Raw genomic sequence first — 19,252 nt, 5'->3', positions numbered from 1 at the left:
CTTCTAAAAGAGGGGGTTAGAATAGAAATCATTATGCAACCTTGACTATAAGTTGCTACTGCTGTATCATTTTGTTATGTTGGGGAAAAATGAACAGGTAAATTATCTTCTGAACAACTTGCTTCATCAATTAGTACTGAACTATCATCTTCAGTATAAGAGATCATCATAAAACAACAGAATCAAAACGTGAATGGAATTTTTAGTTTGTGGCTGGGCCAGCTGCTCCACCCATGAGTCATTTATCCTACACAACAAGGGATGCCTGTATTGTAACCTAACTGTCAGATCTTCTGGAAGTCATGAAAAAAATACGCCTTCCTGTCAGTCACCAACTCTAAAGCTGAGGTTCCTGCTCACAGCCGCAAAGGAGGAGGAATTGAGATGACTGGGGACTGCACCACCTTTTTATAATCATGGGCATCAACTTACAGAGCCATGAGCAGGCATCCACACTATTCCAAACATGCATCCAGAAGGTTACAAAGCTCTGCAAAACCAGAGGTGCTTAGCCATGAGTGGGAATAACCTTTTTGGTTGAGGACCTAATTAAATAAAGCCATTTTATATTCTTTCTGCCTCCCAAAGGAAGCCATCCACGCGGTTTGAATAAACACAAGTAAATAAAGTACAGCCCTGAGTAAAGAGGAACATAAAATTTTAAAACTGCAAGGGAAGTTTAGTATTTGCTTTTGTCTTGTTAATCAATTTGCTCAGTGTAAATTCTTTATTTCAACTATACTGCATAATTAATAATTGTTTCACATCAAAAACAAGTATTCTCTTCTTAAAAGTAATCTGAAGAAATACATAGGCCAAATACTGTGCCGAGTGATATTGCACTGGATGCAAGTCAGTAAAGGATTTAGCATAAATAATAAAAATGTGATAAGAGTTCAGATAAGCCTTTTGTATTAAGTGTTCAGGCAATTAAGATTTTTATTAAAAATATGGCTTTTTAAGAAAATTAGGCTAATGTATCCACAGGACATATAGCATTCAACCTTGGTTTTCAATATTTTACCAAGAAATTGAACAAAATTTTGTCCTAATTTCCATCCAATTGAGAGAGATAGGAGAGGAAAAAACAAACACTACTAAAAGTGTTCTTGCGCAATGCAAAAGGCAGTGCTGACCTAAGGTCCTTACCCCTTTGTACACTGAGAGTACTAAATCCTGAACTATTTTTACAGATCTAAAAGTTTCAGAAGATGTCAAATAGTCAAACCATAAAATACCTTAGATTTAGAGAAGTAACATTTGAAAAATAACTATATTTATCATTAACATAAAGGAGGAGGAAGCTGCAAATATAGAAGAGAGCAACCAATGTCAGAATGGTCTAGAATGATAAACCTGATATGTATATGAATACATACCTATACATCTCTATGTAGTCATTCATCCACTGTAGCTCCAGAGTCAACCTGTGCTCACATTTTCTCTCAACAGAAATTCACACTTGGGATGTTAAAACTGGGGCCTCTGCCCCCTAAACAGTCCATAAGAGCCATGTAGCATATGAACTGCACAATAATGGAAACAGCTCATCCTAGGGACTGACTACCGTTCCCATACCTCTAGCTCTTGGGGGCTCTTTACTGTGGTTGACATAACCCGCTCCAACTAACTTACATATGTTGCAGCTATGGCAAAGCCCCTGTCTTCAATGTTAGGGAAGTATCTTTCCTGCAGATGATGGAATAATGTACACAACTGAACTTGGAGTTTGCAGGATAGTCTGATAAAAATATTGTTTAAATTGTATTTAAAAGATTCTTGACACTTTTACACACATTGCAAGGTTCAGATACCATCTGCATTCATCTGCCAGCTCATGAGGTGAGGAAAAGGTCACATAGGACCTGATCCAGCTGCTACTGAAGTCAATGGGAGACTTTACTGCCTTTATTGGTAGTAGGATAGGGTCTTAATGCTTTGAAATGTAAAGAAATTTAAAAGGGTCTCAGACTCAAATATGTTTAATAAATCTGCTTTGGAAAGGTCAATTATTTATTTTACTGTTCATGTAAGGTCTGATCCTGAAAAGGGATGCGCTTATGCAGACCTTAATGCTGACACTGAATCCTGCTGAAGCCAATAGAGCTCCAACAAGTTGATCCCTTTGAAAGATCAGGGTCATATTTAATTGAAGCCAGCTCAGCGGGAGGTTCACAGTTTTCGTCTTCTCAGGATTTCTTGTGATATTTTGACAGCTCAGAAATAATACCAATTATAAGAACAACGTGGGAACGGAATTAAAGTCCTTCACTCAAAGGCAGAGGTGCTAACCACTAACCTTTGAGATACCAGTTTATAAATTTAGTTTCCATAGTAGACAAGACTCACAGATACAGAATGAAAAAAAAAAATCTAAAATCTTGGCTAATTTCTCCAGCTTTGGTGAGAGTCTATAGTTTAAAATTTTATCCAAGCATATATAAAAGTAAACATAAAATATATGGCATCAAATAGTCCAGGAGAATGGGAAGTCCTACTTAATATTTATTTAAATATCTAGATTTTTTAAACAAATAATAGCCAAGCAATTTCTATTTAAACACTGAGTTTAACACTTACTCCTTTGAATTCTAAAATATTATGTGATTATTTTCCAGCAATTTGTTACTTTGTTAGTGTTCCAATAAAACATGGAAGTGCGGCATACTAATGGCAAATATATTATCGCTGCAGACATCAACAGTTCGTACATACAAAAAATAGATTAGTTATTGAGATACAAGACATTTAATTCAAATTCCAAATTTACAAAGGAGAGAAAACTAGAGCAATCAGAAGTTATTTTTAAAAATTACTATTACAGGCATTAATTTATACTGCATGCTATATCAACAGCCATTTGTAAGCAGAACGCACATTTATAAGTAGATTACATTTTTATTTCAAAATGTTATGATTTTTATATTCTTTCAAGGTTAAAAAAGTCACAACCACTATAAGCAAGCAATAAAAATGAAGAAGAGGTTGAAGGTTACACACTGGTTAGTGGTGAAGGTTCTTCCACTAATATCACTGGTTAGCAGTACTGTTAAAACCACAATGTGGAATGCATGGTGCTGCATTTAAAGGAAGTGGGTAAGGGTGGGGTAAATGCAGCAGGTCCCACGATCAAAGCACTAGAGTATTGAATTTTACTTATAACCCAATCACTGACACCCACACAGGAACTTCCTGTACTTTAAAAAAATCTGTTTCTCTCTTTTTTGCAATCAACAACTTTTACCTAGAAACTAGTTAGCGGTGAACTCTGACTGATTTTAATCTGCAGTTCATTGCAGAAAACATGTAATTGTTAATCTGTGAGAACCTACAGACAGCACATTTTAACTGACAGGTTTCAGTGGATCAGCTTTTAATTTCCTCCTTTTTTAATTACAGGTAAGTTCTACAAGACGCAATACTAGCATAAGAAATACACAATGCCTTAAAGTTTAGTAACACTGAGTGCTACAATCAAAGAGCTACTTACAACAGGAAAATAAAAGATAAAATTAAGTGTATTTGTAAATCTACAAACGATATTAAGATATTAGAAGGATTTTCTAAAAGCATTTACAATACAATTCAAATTGCTCACATATGGCACCGTTCATCCAAAATATCAATGTAATTTATACTATCTATTACGCAACAATGAACACAACCCTGATTTACACTGAACAGACAAAAAACTAACTCTGATAGCTCCTTAAACTAGGCTTAAGGACAGGTCCTCCTTTTATGTTTGTAGGATAAAAATAAGGCTAATAAGGACAGTCTAAGAAACAGCTTTGGGGAAACAATTTCAAGAGTTTCTTTTAAAACGTGGGGAGGGATGGAATTATATGGATTTCGGGGTGGTACATGACCCGCACTATAGGGCCCACCACTGTATGTTGTGTTTGCCTGCTCTCTTCAGATGCAACAGCAATGACCCCAAACAATGGACTATGTATGAGCAGAAATACCTGCCAGTATAGTACAGTGGGAAGCAGTGAATTTTAAAAAGATTTGGGGGTCATGATGGATAATCAGCTGAACACGAGCTCCCAGTGTGATGCTGTGGCCAAAAAAGCTAGTATGATCCTGGGATGCATAAACTGAAATCTCAAGGAGGAGGAGGAGAGAGGATATTTGACACTGGTGCCACTGCTGCTGGAATACTGTGTCCAGTTCCGGTGTCCACACTTCAAGAAGGATGTTAATAAATTGGAGAGCGTTCAGAAAAGAACCTTGTGAATGATTACAGGAGTAGAAAACATGCCTTATAGCGTGGGTTCTCAAACTGGGGATCGGGACCCCTCAGGGGGTCGCGAGGTTATCAAATGGGGGGTCGCGAGCTGTCAGCCTCCACCCCGAATCCCGCTTTGCCTCCTGCATTAATAATGGTGTTAAATATATTGTAAGTGTTTTTAATTTATGAGCGGGGGGTCGCACTCAGAGGCTTGCTATGTGAAAGGGGTCACCAGTACAAAAGTTTGAGAACCACTGCCTTATAGCAACAGACTCAAAGAGGTCAATCTATTTAGTTTAATAAAGAGAAGGTTAAATGGTGACTTGATTACAGTCTAAGTATCTACATAGGGAACAAATATTTAATAGTGGGCTCTTTAATCTAGCAGAGAAAGGCATAACATCATCCAATGGCTGGAAGTTGAAGCTAGACAAATTCAGACTCAAAATAAGGCATAAATTTTTATTGAGTAATAATAAATATGGCCTGTGTTATACAGGACGCCATACTAGATGATCACAATGGCCCCTTCTGGTCTTGAAATCTAATTATCCATTTACATGTATAAATATGTCTTTTTACAGGTGCATTTCTGGAGACCCCTTTGAAATCCCTTACCAAAGACAAAGATGATCAAGGATAGCCTAGTGACAGTACTCACATATCACAGTGACAGAGAGAATTCCAGTGTCAAAGCAATTTATGTTTAATGAGATATAATGGGAAATTAATACACGGAGAGCGATTAAATATAACTGGCTGAACCCAGGCTATGGACTCATTACTGCAGAAAGTTCACCAAGAGCAAGATTGGGTCTGAGGAGCGTGTTTCTGCTCTGTCAGGTGATTCTGAGCCAGCCAGCCAGCACAGATCCAAAAGTGGGTATCAGACCAGGCTAGATAATGAATGTGCTGATTCACTGTCTTTCTAGGGCAGCCTCCACAAGATGGGCTCCAACACTCCTTAGACAGAAACCAATGGGGAAGGCAGTGGTGACATTGCTGCTGGCCTCTACTGGGATGAATCACCTTCCTAGTGCAGCTGCCCCTGCAAGGACAGGGGCAAGTCAATGCATATCGTCCCCTGTCCCTGCAGAGGTGAATCTGGCACAAGACCAATAATTTTGCACGAATCAATTCAGATTAAGTAGAAATCATAGTATTAGTGTCCTTTACCTAAGGATAGTTAGAGACCTTTTATTGGTACTTTATGTTTTCTGAATAATGAAGGGGATAAGGTAGATACAAACCACATAAGTACTTTTCACACAATGCTTGTGTATTTTTCTTATCAACTACATGATAAAGGAAGAGTGTAAACTGACAGTAATAAGACCAAGTTTTAGATTTGTCTGATCTGCACTGATATTTGTTCACCTCTTAGAAAGATCTTTACCACATACTTGTTTTTGAATTAAACGGACTAACGAGCAAGGTAAGAAACAACGGAAGTTCCTCTTCTGTTACTTGTTTTGTGAACAGGATTTCCATCATAACACTCATTTGTATCTCTTGCAAGCATCACAGAACATTACTATGTAATTTCTCATGTTTTAAGAAACCACTGATGATTGCTAGTGTGGAAGGAAGGGAGGAGTTTAACTGTGCATTTGTATGTGAGGCTCATTTGCTTTCCAAAAGAACAACTTTGTTTCTTTTATAGTCTCCTTTAACAGAGGAGTATTGCTCCTGGTAAATTTTCTGTCTTCACATAACAGGAGAAATGAAGATACTTAAGATGCTACTCTTTCAAAAAACTAGATAAAAGCAATGTTCTCTTGTCTAAATTAAAAATAAATTCAAATTAATGAACTCCGAATAAATGTAGCCTATTACAGCTAAAAATACAGGCAAAATAGGCAGTACTCTGAATCAACCACCTTCTAAGATAGTCTGCATAAAAACTTTTTTTGGGGAGGACGAGATACAAATCAAGGTAACATCCATAGGGGAAAGAATGAGGAGTACTTAGAGAAGTCATTCTTTGACTGCCATTCCCTGTCTTTGTTGGTAGAATTACACTGTATTTGCTAGGAATAATCATGTTTAGGCAAGAAAGACATAGAAAGACGCCACACTTAAAAATAATACTAAAATACGCCTCATCAGTATTATCTGTTGGTCTCATTCCACTTTACAGATCCCTTTTAAATTTTGAATTATTTTGTTCAGACCGTTTTCCAGAAAGAAAGACCAAATAAAATATTCTCTAATCAATAACATACTGCCTATGAAAACTGACAAAAAATACAACACTTCACCACACGTAGCATTCTAGATGGCAAAGAGATTACCTCTTGCTGCACAGTATATTCTCTCTCACTGCTCAATGTCCTGGTGGTCTGTTTTATTGTATATGTAATGTATTATTATTTCTATTTTAAATCCTTGGGAGGCTCTTAGATACTATGGTGATAGAGATCCTATAAGTAGATAGTTATGGAATTAACTGCTTCAAGGACCTTGCTACAATTACAATCCTTTTTTTTGTCAGTATTCATCAATACTCAGACCTGCAATGCTCCAAAATGCCTTATCAATTGGAAACCAATTTTTTAAAGTATCTATCAGATCCTTTCGAGGAGTAAAGCCAAAATGGCAGCTGAAAACTAGTGTTTGAAGATTTAAAGGCTGCAAAAATGCAGGTTCCATAAAGGTGGCAAGACTTAAATTTATTCTGTTTGCACAAAGATTTTGATTTATTAAATAATACGTCCCAAACATTGATTCAGTCTGGGGATAAAGGCATGATTTACAACAAATCAGAACCTACAGTACCATCTGGAATATATCCATAAGGATGCTGCCTCTTTTTGAGTGGGGTGGGAGAGATTAGCTAACCTGCAGTGCCAACCAAATGAGCAATTCTGCTTTATAAGTTGAATAGGTGTGAGAACTGCAAAGCAAAAGTGTCAGACAATACCAAAATGTAACGCAAGGGAACTGGGTGACCCACACTTAAAACGTATGGGGGTTACTGTGGCAGACTGACAATTTTCTGCAATATCCTGAATGAACTTTACTGAATTAAGTTAAACCTTACTGAATTAGGTTTAATACCTCTGGGTTGATTATTTAAAAATGCAATTGTGTATGTGCTATTGTGGAATTGTATGTACTCCTCTTGGAAGAGGGGGATGCTAATATAATTCCTCTGTTTATAAGCCGTTTGAAGTCAGCCCCTGGAAAGATATATGCATATACCAATTAAACTGGATTCTCCAGGGACCAACAGACAAAGAAAGGATTTTGGATTAAAAACCTGATCTTAAACAGGCTCAGGGCCGCCTTCTTGATCCAGCAAACGGATAGAACCTCTCATGGAGGGCCCCAATCCTTATGGAAATATTGGAAGGACTTGGCCTACCAAGGCCCCTTACAACTATGTGCTTACTCTGAGCTGAAGCAATGATGAACTTGAAACCATAAATTTCAAGGTCAGATGTTGAAGGACTAGTCTTGCCAGAGCCCATGTTAGGATTAGTGTGATCTCTGGCATGCAGATAGGATCTTTTATTGTTTTTAATAATGTTTTCTCTGTAGTGCTTTTACCTTAAGAATAATATAGTGTGCTTAAAAAGAGCTGTGTGGTATCTATAATTGTGGGCAATCATACTCTTAACCATCTCTTAAGAGAAAGCAAACTGGTATGTTTGGGACGCTGGTCTCTGCTGGGAACAACACAGTGAAGGCAAAGAACAGTGCAGCCTGCAAATACCATGGTCAGAAGGGAGTGAGATGCAGGTCTCCACCGAAGAAAGGCAATGGCTGGGGAGCTGGAATCCTGAGAGTGGGTGCCTTGCTGGACCATTGAGTGGAAATACAGGTTCAGTTGTCCTGAACTGTGACAGTTAGAATATCTAGCCACATCTTGTAAAATGCTCATTACCATAGTAAAAAAAAAAGTGTTTCTAGAAATTCTGGATGCTTGGCCTATACATTTTTATGTTACAGAAAATCTGGTGCCAGAGTTTAGAGAGCAAACTGGAAGCATGTTTGTGTCAGGATTATGCTTTTTTCTGTGAGCTAACCAAAAATTCACTGTTTAAGTCAACTGAAATATACCACAGCTTGATAAAAGTGGACTTGAAACTAATAGCTTATGAAATGTCTCCCATTTGTAAACAATTTCACCAGCATCTGAACAGCTTAGAAAATGAAATCTTGGGATAGCAAATGACCTGAAGCTGAATAACATATTAAAACAAGGTTTATATTCTTAGCTCAACCTATACAGCAGCTTCATTTGTATTTAGGGATCTCTCAAAACAGAAACTGACCCATACACTCAGAAGCACCTCTGAGCTGAACTAATGCAAAAACATGTAGACACATCTTGCCATTTACTGAAAATCTGATATTTAGTCCCAAGTACTGCAGGTCTGAATCAGCCGCTGGTCTTCTTAGAATCTGGGCTGACCGAGGTCAACAAGACAGAAAATCGTAAATTCCTCTTTATCTTGACAAAGAAGATGGGAAAACTGGGGGAATTGGCTACTAGGAAAAAAATGTACTTACCACTAGGTGGCTTGGGTCGTGGAGGAACACTTTTCTTCGGTGGGAGAGCTGGAGTGTCTGGCTTACTTTTAAAAGGGTCATCTGAGAATCCCATCCCTCCAAAAGAGGAGGTGAAAGGGTCTGAAGCTGTGGGCTATGAGATAAAGGAAAGGTAAACATATGCAGATAGTAAAGATGATCTGTGAACTTTATAGAAAGTAAGTGAAAATTATTAACTCCTGTTTGAATTAACTCAGAAAAATGATAAGGAGTAAAATTCACAAAAGCAACTTAGTGACTAGGGAGTCTGAGTTCCATTTTCAAAAGCACCTAAGTCCCTTAGGAGCCTAACTCCTAATAATTTTCATTGGTACTTAGACCTTAAGTCACCTAAGGCACTTTTTACAATTTTTATCCCTGACAAGAAAGGAAGGGCACTTGGGGAATAATAAGGGGAAAGAATGGGAGGTAAAACTGTATTTTATTCCTGTTTTTATCTTACCCTACTGTACAGAAACCGTAACTAATTGGTATTTGGCGTACTGGACGTAGTAAAATGTACTCAATGTGTACATACCTATTGAAAATTTCATATATAAAAAAAGGACTATTTTATAGCTGTCACATCACAGCTTTTATACACCACTTCTTTTATATTCACATACACACACACTTGTTCCTTAGGGCTTGTCTATACAGCGTGAGTATATGGCAAGCTGGGGTGTAAATCTATAGTGCACTAACTGGCCCCATGGACCCTTCTACAGCACTCTAAAAGATCTGTAGCGTACAACCCTGCCAGAACAAGAGATGCAAAACCTGCAGAAATATTTCCAAAGCTACAATGATCATCCCAAACACACCTCTCAAGATCCATGGACTCTACACATGCCTATCACAACATGTGGTGTACCGCATCCAGTGCATTAAATGCCCCAACAACTATGGGGGTGAAACAAGACAATCACTATGCTCTTGAATGAACTCACACAGGAAAATGATAAAAGACAAAGACACCCTATCACCTGTGGGTGAATACTTTTCACGAAGCCATCACTCTATAGCTGACCTATCAGTCCGCATCCTGAAAGGAAACCTGCATTGCAGTTTCAAAAGATGAGCCTGAGAGTTTAAATTCATTACTCTGCTAGACACTAAAAATCAGGGACTAAACAGTGACACTGGATTTATGGCTTATTACAACTATCTGTAACCCACTAACCCCGTCTTTTTGTCCTATGACCGTAGGGGTGTGTTAACAGGCCACTCTACCTTGAATGGTCCCTAATAATATGTGCTAACTACTTATGCTAAACCAGTGGTTCTCAAACTTTTGTACTGGTGACCCCTTTCACATAGCAAGCCTCTGAGTGCGACCCCCTTTATAAATTAAAAAGACTTTTTTATATATTTAACACCATTATAAATGCTGGAGGCAAAAAGGGGTTTGGGGGGGAGGCTGACAGTTTGCGACCCCCCCATGTAATAGCCTCCTGACCCCCTGAGGAGTCCTGACCCCCCAGTTTGAGAACCCCTGTGCTAAACAATCTGTTCCACCTTGCAGTTTGCTGGGAGTACCTTTCCCAGACCCAAAGAAGAGCTCTGTAAGTTTGTCTACACAGCAAACGGACATCAGCAGCTGAGCAGTGCCAGCCGACTCTGGGTTGCGGGCAGGGGCAGCGAGTTGTATGGGCCTGTGCTCCACCGAAGTTCGGAGCCGGGTCTCTCCCCTGGCCCCGCCTGCCGCTCCCAGGCAATCTAAAAGGGCCCGGGGCCGCCGCCACCACCACACTGGGGCTAAGGCGGCTTCTTGCCTGCCCGCTCCGCTCTACTTCGCTTCTGGAAGCGGATGGCATATCCCTTCGGCTCCTCCGAAGGGGGATGGGAGAAGGAGGGTGGTATCTCCGTGCGCTGACCCTGCCCTGAGCTGTGGCCAATGGAAACTGCGGGGGTGGTGCCTGCAGGCAGCAGTGTGTGGAGACCCCTCCGGCCCTCTGCCTAGGAACTGCTGCCAGAAGGGTGTGCGTGTTGCTTTCGGGAGCCATTCACGGTAAGTGCTGCACCCCTCACTCTCTCCTGCATCTCAACCACCTGCCCCAGACCCCTCACCCAAACTCCTTCCCAGAGTCTGCCCCCTGTACCCCCTCCCCCACCTCAACCCCCTGCCCCAGGCCAGACCCCGCATCCAAACTCCCTCCCAGAGCCCAGCCCCTGTAAAGGACCCTGCCAACCATTTAAAAATAAATATATAAAAAGTGATTCCACACTGATTTATTCATTGCTTTACTGCATTTTTATCATGTTTTCAAATGTATGTTAAATTTTGATTCTGCAACAAAAAAGGAGTTCTGTAGGTAAAGCACTAGAAGGCTCAAGCTCCTAGGGAGATCCTTCTGAGAGTTCTGCTAATTAAAACCAAACATCCTGCTATTTGTAGAGGCTGCTGCCACCCAGTGGAGGAAAAAAGCTTTATAAGCAAAACATGACAGTATTTTATTATTTTGGCCACAAAGACATTCTAATTTTAAAATCTCTGGAAAATATATCTTTAAAGCTTTCCTTTTCTTTCCCGATATATGAAAATCCCTTAAAAAATAAAATCTATTTCCTATCCAATATTTTCTCTAAAGTGCACACACATTCAACTTGTCATTGTAGAGCTGACTGTAAAGGTTGAGTGACGGACATTCATTTTAACTCTCCAAAAAGAATCTTGGAAAAAATGACATGGACTTTGTGAAGTTTTAATCTGTGATGTCTGTTTTAGTACAGGAACGCCCCAAAAGTTGGGACTTTCTAGAGAAATTTCAAGAAATGTTCACTTTTAAATGTTTCCTCTGAAAAAATGTTAATACATTTTTGACTAAATAAATAACAAAAAGAGTTATGTTAAAATTTGGAGAGTAAATTCTAATACAGAAAGTCAAATGAAGGGATTTGAATCCTGTTTTCCACGTAAATCTCAATGCAACCTTAACTAAGGAACCACCAGGGTAACTCAATAATAATCATTTGGTCACCTAAATTACACTAGAACACAGATACGCCCCTCTATTGCTCCCCCCCAAAAAATCTAGAGATTTTGGTGAGACAGACAAACAAGTTATTTAAAAGCCTGCTGTGTCCAAAATAATTATATCATTAGTCCCTTTCAGAGGGTTTTTCCAAATGTGACTGCAAGATTTTGCTTGTTTCAATATAATGCTATTCTTTTCTTCACACTCATCAAGAATTATATGAAAAAAAAAAAAAAAAAGGAAAAAATGTTTATAGAGAAGGACTGATGCTTCCTTTGGTAACATTTACCTTTGACATCTGGCTAAAATCTGCAAAACCCTCATTGCTATTGAAGGCACCACTTCCAAATGGGTCTAACGTTCCAAAAGGATCTGAAACAAGTATAGAACAAAGCTATATGGTTTTTATTTTGTTTAACATAATACCTAGACAGAGGAAAAATCTACTGTCACTGAAGTAGACCACCAGACAAATTGAAAAAGGACACCAACATAAAGAAGCCCTCTTAATACTAGTGCCAATAGCACAAATTATTTAATAAATTCACAGGAAAGTCAGGTTTCTCTCTTTATGATGCAGTCAAATCATGACAAAGTCTCTTTAAATAGGAGCTGACACCTACAACATGATTTCATAAAACATTTGCTTTAAAATACTATCAAGTCAGCAATCATGACTTTAGTGAACTAAAAGAATGATCAATTTTTTTCCCTTGGATGAAAAATCTGGCAGTAACAAGGCATGCTCTATTACCAAGATGAAAATATATAAGGAGAGAAGCTCAATTAGTTGAACTTCCATCTGTTCACTCCATTCGAGCTCTCTTTTGTAGGCCATAGTTTCTTTTTAATGCTGTTCATTCAGACTTTGTCTGTTACTTAAGGGTTGTTTACATGGAGAATTCAGGAAAATTAATCTGAATTAACAGAAGGTATGAATTTGAAGCTGATTATTTAAACCACATTAAACCTCTGGGTGAACACCCTCATTCAGAATTAACGTGGCCTTAATTTGGTTTAGTTAAGATAAATCAAATTCAGACTCCTTTAATTCTGAAAGATGGTGTTCACACAGGGGTTTAAATAATCCACATTAAATTCACATCTTTAATTAATTTGGATTAATTTTCCTGGATTTCCCAATGTAGACAAGCCCAAGACTACTCAGACCACATTCCAACTCTCTCAAAGATTCCTTTCTCAAGCATTGTTTTTCCAAAGGTTAGAAAATAGCACCTCTAAATTCCTGTTTATTTCTAGTATCCTAGTTTTTAAATTCTGTTCCCCAATTGAGTTCATAACCAATAAGAACAATCTATCAGCTCCAGCAAACTCTTCCATGATCTTGAAAACTTCTATAAGTCACCCTGAAGTCTTTTTTACCCATGAGAATCAGTCATGCTCAAATGACACATGTTCTTAATGAAGGTAGACCCAGACTGTCACATCCAGAGGAGAAGGGGAGAAAAAGGGGTAGCACATGAAAATTCTCCCCTCATGGAGGATTTCTCCATATTCTGCCACTGGGAGAGGTGTGTGGTTTTCCTACCTGAGGAGGTCCAGGTAGTTTGGTCCTCAGAAGCTAAGGATGTTGAGAGAGCTGCTAGAAGGACAGAGCCATCTGTATCCAGGCCCTGTGTACTAGCTGTACATCTCCTGGCTCCCCAGGTGCATGGTTCCACTGGAGTCATATTGCCAGGCACTGCCCTGGCCGCCCTTGGAATTCCCCACTTAAAGAGGAATTCCCCCAAAAGAGTTAAGGTTGCCTCAGGTTGGATTAATTTATCTCCTGTTTCATCATTGCTTGCTTAGAAGAAAGGTTAGGAGCAATGCACAGTGCATGTGTGGAGGATCCCTCGATAGTCTGTAATAAGTACACTGTGAGGATGTATCCCATAGAATTGCAGTCTGCTTCTGCTATTTCGAAGCTTGAGGTTGAACTCTGTGCAATTTCCAGTGCCAGCCCATTGGGGGTCCTAAGCAGGAACATTTTGGGGGGCTCCCCACAACACATACTAATAATTAATAGGGGGCCCCCTTGAGCTGCTCAGGGCCCTAAGCAATTGTTTAGTCTGCTTATGCCTACGCATTGACTCTGGCAATCTCCAAATTTTAACTGATATACTTGTGTGTCAAAAAGGCAGCAGAGTTTACCTGTGCATTTTACAGAAGAAAATACTTCCCTCTTACCTGGCCCTTTTGAAGAGATACCTGAAGATGTGAAAGGATCGCTACTTTCAAAGGGGTCAGGCTAAATGAGGAGGAAAGAAGAAATGGTACATGTTAATAATTTTAATGTATTCTGCACTTACCTTTCTGTGTATACCAAAATCTTCCCTACACTATGAAAACTGCTATTCTAGGCCAAATTAATCTCTAGTGCAGTGGTTCTCAAATTTTTTTTTTCACAGACCACTTGAAAATTGCTGTGTGTCTCAGCGGACCACTTAACGATCTTTCCAAATGTTGTTTGTACCATTAGCTAACTATTGTAAAGCACTTTGGATAAAAGCACTATATAAAAAAATCCTTAATAATAAAGGTTTTTTTGTTCTACAAATAAAAGCACACAACTCATATTTTAATATCAGTAGTCTTACCTTTCTAATGCCATGGATGTGCCCTCTCTCCCCCACCGCGGCAGCCCCCGACCTGGGGCTGGGAAGGAGTCAGGTCTTTCCCCCTGCCACAGCAGCCACAGAGCTGGGGCTGGGAAGGAAGGCCGTCTCTCCCTGGCAGCCGCAGCCTTGGAGCTGGGGAAAATCGCCTCTTTCTCTGTCTGCTGCAGCCCTGCACATCCCAAATTCCCCCCACCCCCTCTTCTCACCCCAATCGCCCCTCCCACCTACCTCTATTCCCCCCAAGGCCTCCACCTCACCTCAACTCACGCCTGCATGGCTCCACTAATTAGGTAAGTGGCCCTTCATTCTTTCATGTGCAGCCACCCAGGCACGCACCTTAGAGGGAACTATCCGCGGACCACCTGAATGGAGCTCCGCGGACCACAGTTTGAGAACCTCTGCTCTAGTGTAATTCTAATATAGTCAGCAGACTTTGCATTTGACCAAACACCATGAAATACTCTTGTTGGATAAATACACATTATTAGCGCATGTAGTCTTGATAGCAATGATACAACGTGGGGTTGCTGACTACAAAGGCAAATATCCCATTGAGCAGAACACATTCCAGGCAGGGGATCTTACAGTAAAATAAAGCTGGTACTAGTCTACAATTCAAAACTCAAGAACATACTTGTACAGAAGTCTATTGTCAAAATGTTCATACTTGAGTGCCAAAAGTTGGCATTTAAATAGACGTGGCTTAATTTCAGAGCTGCTGAGTACCCACAACTTCTCATTAAATAAATAGTAGCTGCAGGTACTCATCAGCTGTGAAAATCTGGCCACTTATGTAGGTGCATATGTTTAGGCACTGAAGTTTGAAAATGTTGCCCTATGCTTGTAAATAGAAAGGAATTATCTGAAACACATTTTCACCATAAGGATACCATTACTCTGCTATAAGTAGGGCCCTACCAAATTCTCGGCTCTGAAAACCGTGTCTCAGACTGTAAAATCTGGTCTCCACCATGAAATCTGGTCTTTTATGTACTTTTACCCTATACTATATACATTTCACAGGGGAAACCAGAGTTTCTCAGACTGGGGGTCCTGACCCAAAAGAGGGTCACGGGGGGGGCGGGGGAGGGCAAGGGTGGTGGTTTGCAAGCTATTGTAGGCGGGGTCATGGTATACCACCCTTACTTCTGCGCTGCCTTCAGAGCTGGGTGGCCAGAAAGCAGTGTCTGCTCGCCAGGCGCCCAGCTCTGAAGGCAGCACCGCCAGCAGCAGCTCAGAAGTAAGTGTAGCAATGGGAGGCCAGAGAGTGGCGGCTGCTGGCTGAGGTCCCAGCTCTGAAGGCAGCAGCACAGAAGTAAGGGTAGCAATACCATACCATGCCATCCTTACTTCGGCGCTACTGCTGTCAGTGGCACTGCCTTCAGAGCTGGGCTCCTGGCCAGCAGCTGCTGCTCTCCAGCCGGCCAGCTGTGAAGGCAGCGCCAACTGCCAGTAGCAGCACAGAAGTAAGGGTGGAAATACCGCGACCCCCCTACAATAACTGTGCGATGCCCCCACTAACCCCTTTTGGGTCAGGACTGCTACAATTACAACACCATGAAATTTCAGATTTAAATATCTGAAATCATGAAATTTATGAATTTTTAAATCCCATGACCGTGAAATTGACAAAAATGGACTGTGAGTAACAGCAGAAAAGTTTATTATAGTGGAACTTACACAAATTTAAAAATTACCTACCTTTGAGGGCAGCGTGGGTTTTTTTGTGAATGGATCTGAGGTAAATGGATCATTCTTCACCTGTTTCTTAAAAAAATCTTCAGAGACAGAACTACGAAATGGGTCACTTTCTTTAAATGGATCCCCTCCAAATGGATCTAGCAAAAGAGTTACGAGAGGTAAACAAAATGTACTGCTTTACTGGTAAAATACTAGACAATGTGCTACAATCACGCATTAGCAAGGAGTCGGAACAAATATGCCTTTATCTCAAACTTATTTATCAAATAATAAATTATTAATATATTCTACTCTAAAAAAGGAGAAAACTATTATGATTATTTAAAATTCCGATTAAATGGATGATGTTTTATGGAGTTTATATTACAGTTATGAACTACATTTAATAAAACTGTATATACCGTATATACTTGTTCATTAGCCTGGTCGTTTATAAGCCGACCCCATAAGATGGATAGGTAAAAATAGTAAAAACTGTATGACCCTTTCATAAACCAACCCTATATTTCAGGGGTTGGCAAACTTTGGCTCCCGGCCCATCAGGGTAAGCCACTGGTGGGTCGGGACCTTTTGTTTACCTGGGGCGTTCACAGGCACGGAGCCCCTCAGCTCCCAGTGGCTGCGGTTCGCTGTTCCCAGCCAATGGGAGCTGCAGGAAGTGGCGCAATGATTTCATAGAGTTTAAAATCATCAAATTTTGGTGTAGACCCGTTTATAAACCGACCTCCGCTCTTTGATGAGTCACATTTTTACCAAAAATATTCGGCTTATGAACGAGTATATATGGTACCTTATTAAACTTCTTCCTGAGCTCGCTCATGCGCGCGCACACTCTGGGCCCCCCAGTTTAAACTGAAAAACAAACACACACACTCTCTCTCTCTCTCTCTGGGCCCCCCAGTTTAAACTGAAAAACAAACACACACACACTCTTTCTCTCTCTCTCTGGGCTCCGCAGTTTAAACTGAAAATCTGAAGTCTTGGAAGGCCAGCTGTATACTGGGCATATCTATACTTGGCTACAAATTATATCCCACCTGTCTCAAAGGAAAAGCTTTTACCTGTTGAAACAGGTGGTTGTTCTGAAAAAGGATCATTCTGGAATGGATCATCTAGGTAAAAAAAAGAAAAATATCTTGTTTTGTCACCTACTTAGAGAATGTCTCCAACTGCCCTACAGTTCGGACTAATGGGGTGTGAACAGCAGTGCACACCAAAGTGCTGCACTATAACTCCCCTGTGTACATGCTGTGGGAGCAAACTTAAAAGTGTAAACTCTGGACCTTTAAGTTTGTACCCAGGGCATCCACACAGGGAAATTACAGTGCAGCAATTCAGTGCGCATGGCTCTTCACATCCCTTAGTCCAAACTGCAGGCACTGTAGACATACACTCAGTTAATAAGATTAGCACAGTTTGTAAAAATACATTTATAGTACAATATGGTCTTCTGATTCTTATATTAGCCATTAGTTACTTACTGCCTTTGAAAGGGTCTGCTCCTTTAAAAGGATCAGATCTGAATGGATCTTCGGCCTGGAATGGGTCCGTATGCAATTCTTGTGTATTATTACTAAACAATAAAGCTTTATTCTTGAAGGGATCATCCTAGAATTAAGAGAAATATTACAAAGATTTTATCAATATTAAAATGATTAATCATCCAGTTATAATTCTGATGTATCTTATTCCTGTTCAATTTTATTTTAAATTCAAGAAGTTCCTTATTGAAGCCAGAAGTGCCCTTTAAACTGAAGCAAATGTCATAAATACATTGCTTGAGGCTACACAGAACATCAACACTGCATACAGCACACAAAATGAAATACCTTCACAAACTTTCTAAAATTCCACCCCTCTAGGTTTTGCAAAAGTCCCAACACCATGTAAAACATCTTAATTTCCAAGATAAATATATCTTTCCACAAATCTTTGGCTATTGATCGCTGTCCAGACTACAGTGGAGCAGGAACAATTATAACAAAACTGTTTCGAATAGATCTACCGCAGTTCACTTGACAAGCAAGAATAGGGATGGATTTCCTTCTAAAAACATGCTACCCTAGCTATGCTGGAAACTAACTCTCCTACACAGATGTCATCCATAGCATAGTTTTCAGGTTAACTATGGTTATTGCTAGCACAGTTCAAGCCAAATTTTGATAAACTAAAAAAAACAAGCCACAACCACAACACACGAACTAACAAAGTTGTGTCAATTCTTCATCATATGCATTTGTTTCTATGATATATCCTTATACCCTTGTCTTTGCCTATTTTGTGTCTTTTAGACTGTAAACCCTCTGGAGTAGGGATTGTCGCTTATCTATGTTTGTACAGCACTCAGTACAAAGGAGCGCCAATCCTGATTGATGCCTTTTGACCATAATAAATGTTTACTAACAACAACAGACAAGGCCTTGGAGTTTACAAAGCTAAAGGATCTCTCCTCAGTATAGAAGACACAAATGAAGAAGTCTAAAATTAAATTTTTCAACAGCAAAAGAAACAAAATACAGAGGAGGAAAGAAGGATTAAGAAACAGGAAAGAAACAAATGTTTTACAAACTTTTCTATGAACATAGAGTTTTCTTCCAATAAGTGGTTCTCAGTCTTTACCAATAAAAGCAACATTCCAGAGACTTCCACTTGAAACTGAGTTTGACAATAACCATTCAAGCACAAAGACTGTGCAGCAAAGTATTAAAAAACAACAAGTCTGTGAAAGCATCACTGTTCTGATATAATCCCTTTCTTTCTCAAGTGTTTTCCCCTTGTTGCTTGAGCAGAGACAAAGTAATGCAAGGCAGAAAGGTACAGTACTTTCTAAATGCTTATTAGGCCAGTGTACTAAATATACTATGTACAATATAGTGGTATTCTATAAGTATTTGCATATTTTTAATGCTACCATATTTCACTTAAATGTTTATTTTGAAATAGATCAAAGTGCTTTGGATACCTAAAAAAAGAAACATTCTTTAAGAAAGCTATTCTACTTTCACTTTTATATAATCAAGTCTTCTAAAATAGCAAAATAAAATCTGATTTCTACAAAAAATATAAAAACAAAACCAATAAATATGGAAAAATAAAATTTTCTTGAAACTCCCTTCAAATTGGGTATTTTGGAGACAGTGTTCACAACTTTTTAATTTTACAAAAGATTTTAAATGACAATT

The 19,252-nt window shown here is 39.4% G+C and overlaps 1 protein-coding gene across 19 annotated transcripts in view; it reads right to left on the bottom strand.

The window, feature by feature from the left end:
* Positions 1 to 19,252, bottom strand: part of EPS15L1 (epidermal growth factor receptor pathway substrate 15 like 1) — an 82,088-nt gene that overhangs the window by 23,772 nt on the left and 39,064 nt on the right. For 11 of the 19 annotated variants that reach the window (XM_037886062.2, XM_043535725.1, XM_037886066.2 and 8 more), the window contains 6 exons: positions 17,552 to 17,678; positions 17,132 to 17,182; positions 16,071 to 16,207; positions 13,939 to 13,999; positions 12,038 to 12,120; positions 8,753 to 8,885 (listed from right to left, as the gene is read on the bottom strand). In XM_037886062.2, the coding sequence (XP_037741990.1) occupies positions 8,753 to 8,885; positions 12,038 to 12,120; positions 13,939 to 13,999; positions 16,071 to 16,207; positions 17,132 to 17,182; positions 17,552 to 17,678 (592 nt within the window). Of the gene's footprint in view, positions 1 to 8,752; positions 8,886 to 12,037; positions 12,121 to 13,902; positions 14,000 to 16,070; positions 16,208 to 17,131; positions 17,183 to 17,551; positions 17,679 to 19,252 lie in introns of all 19 variants that reach the window. The other 8 variants (XM_043535711.1, XM_043535713.1, XM_043535721.1 and 5 more) reach the window with 2 other exon arrangements.

The sequence above is a fragment of the Chelonia mydas genome, chromosome 25, assembly GCF_015237465.2.
Source record: "Chelonia mydas isolate rCheMyd1 chromosome 25, rCheMyd1.pri.v2, whole genome shotgun sequence".
In the NCBI taxonomy this organism is placed as follows: domain Eukaryota; kingdom Metazoa; phylum Chordata; order Testudines; family Cheloniidae; genus Chelonia; species Chelonia mydas.
Note: the sequence above shows the minus strand (reverse complement) of the source record. Positions and strands in the feature narration are given on the sequence as shown.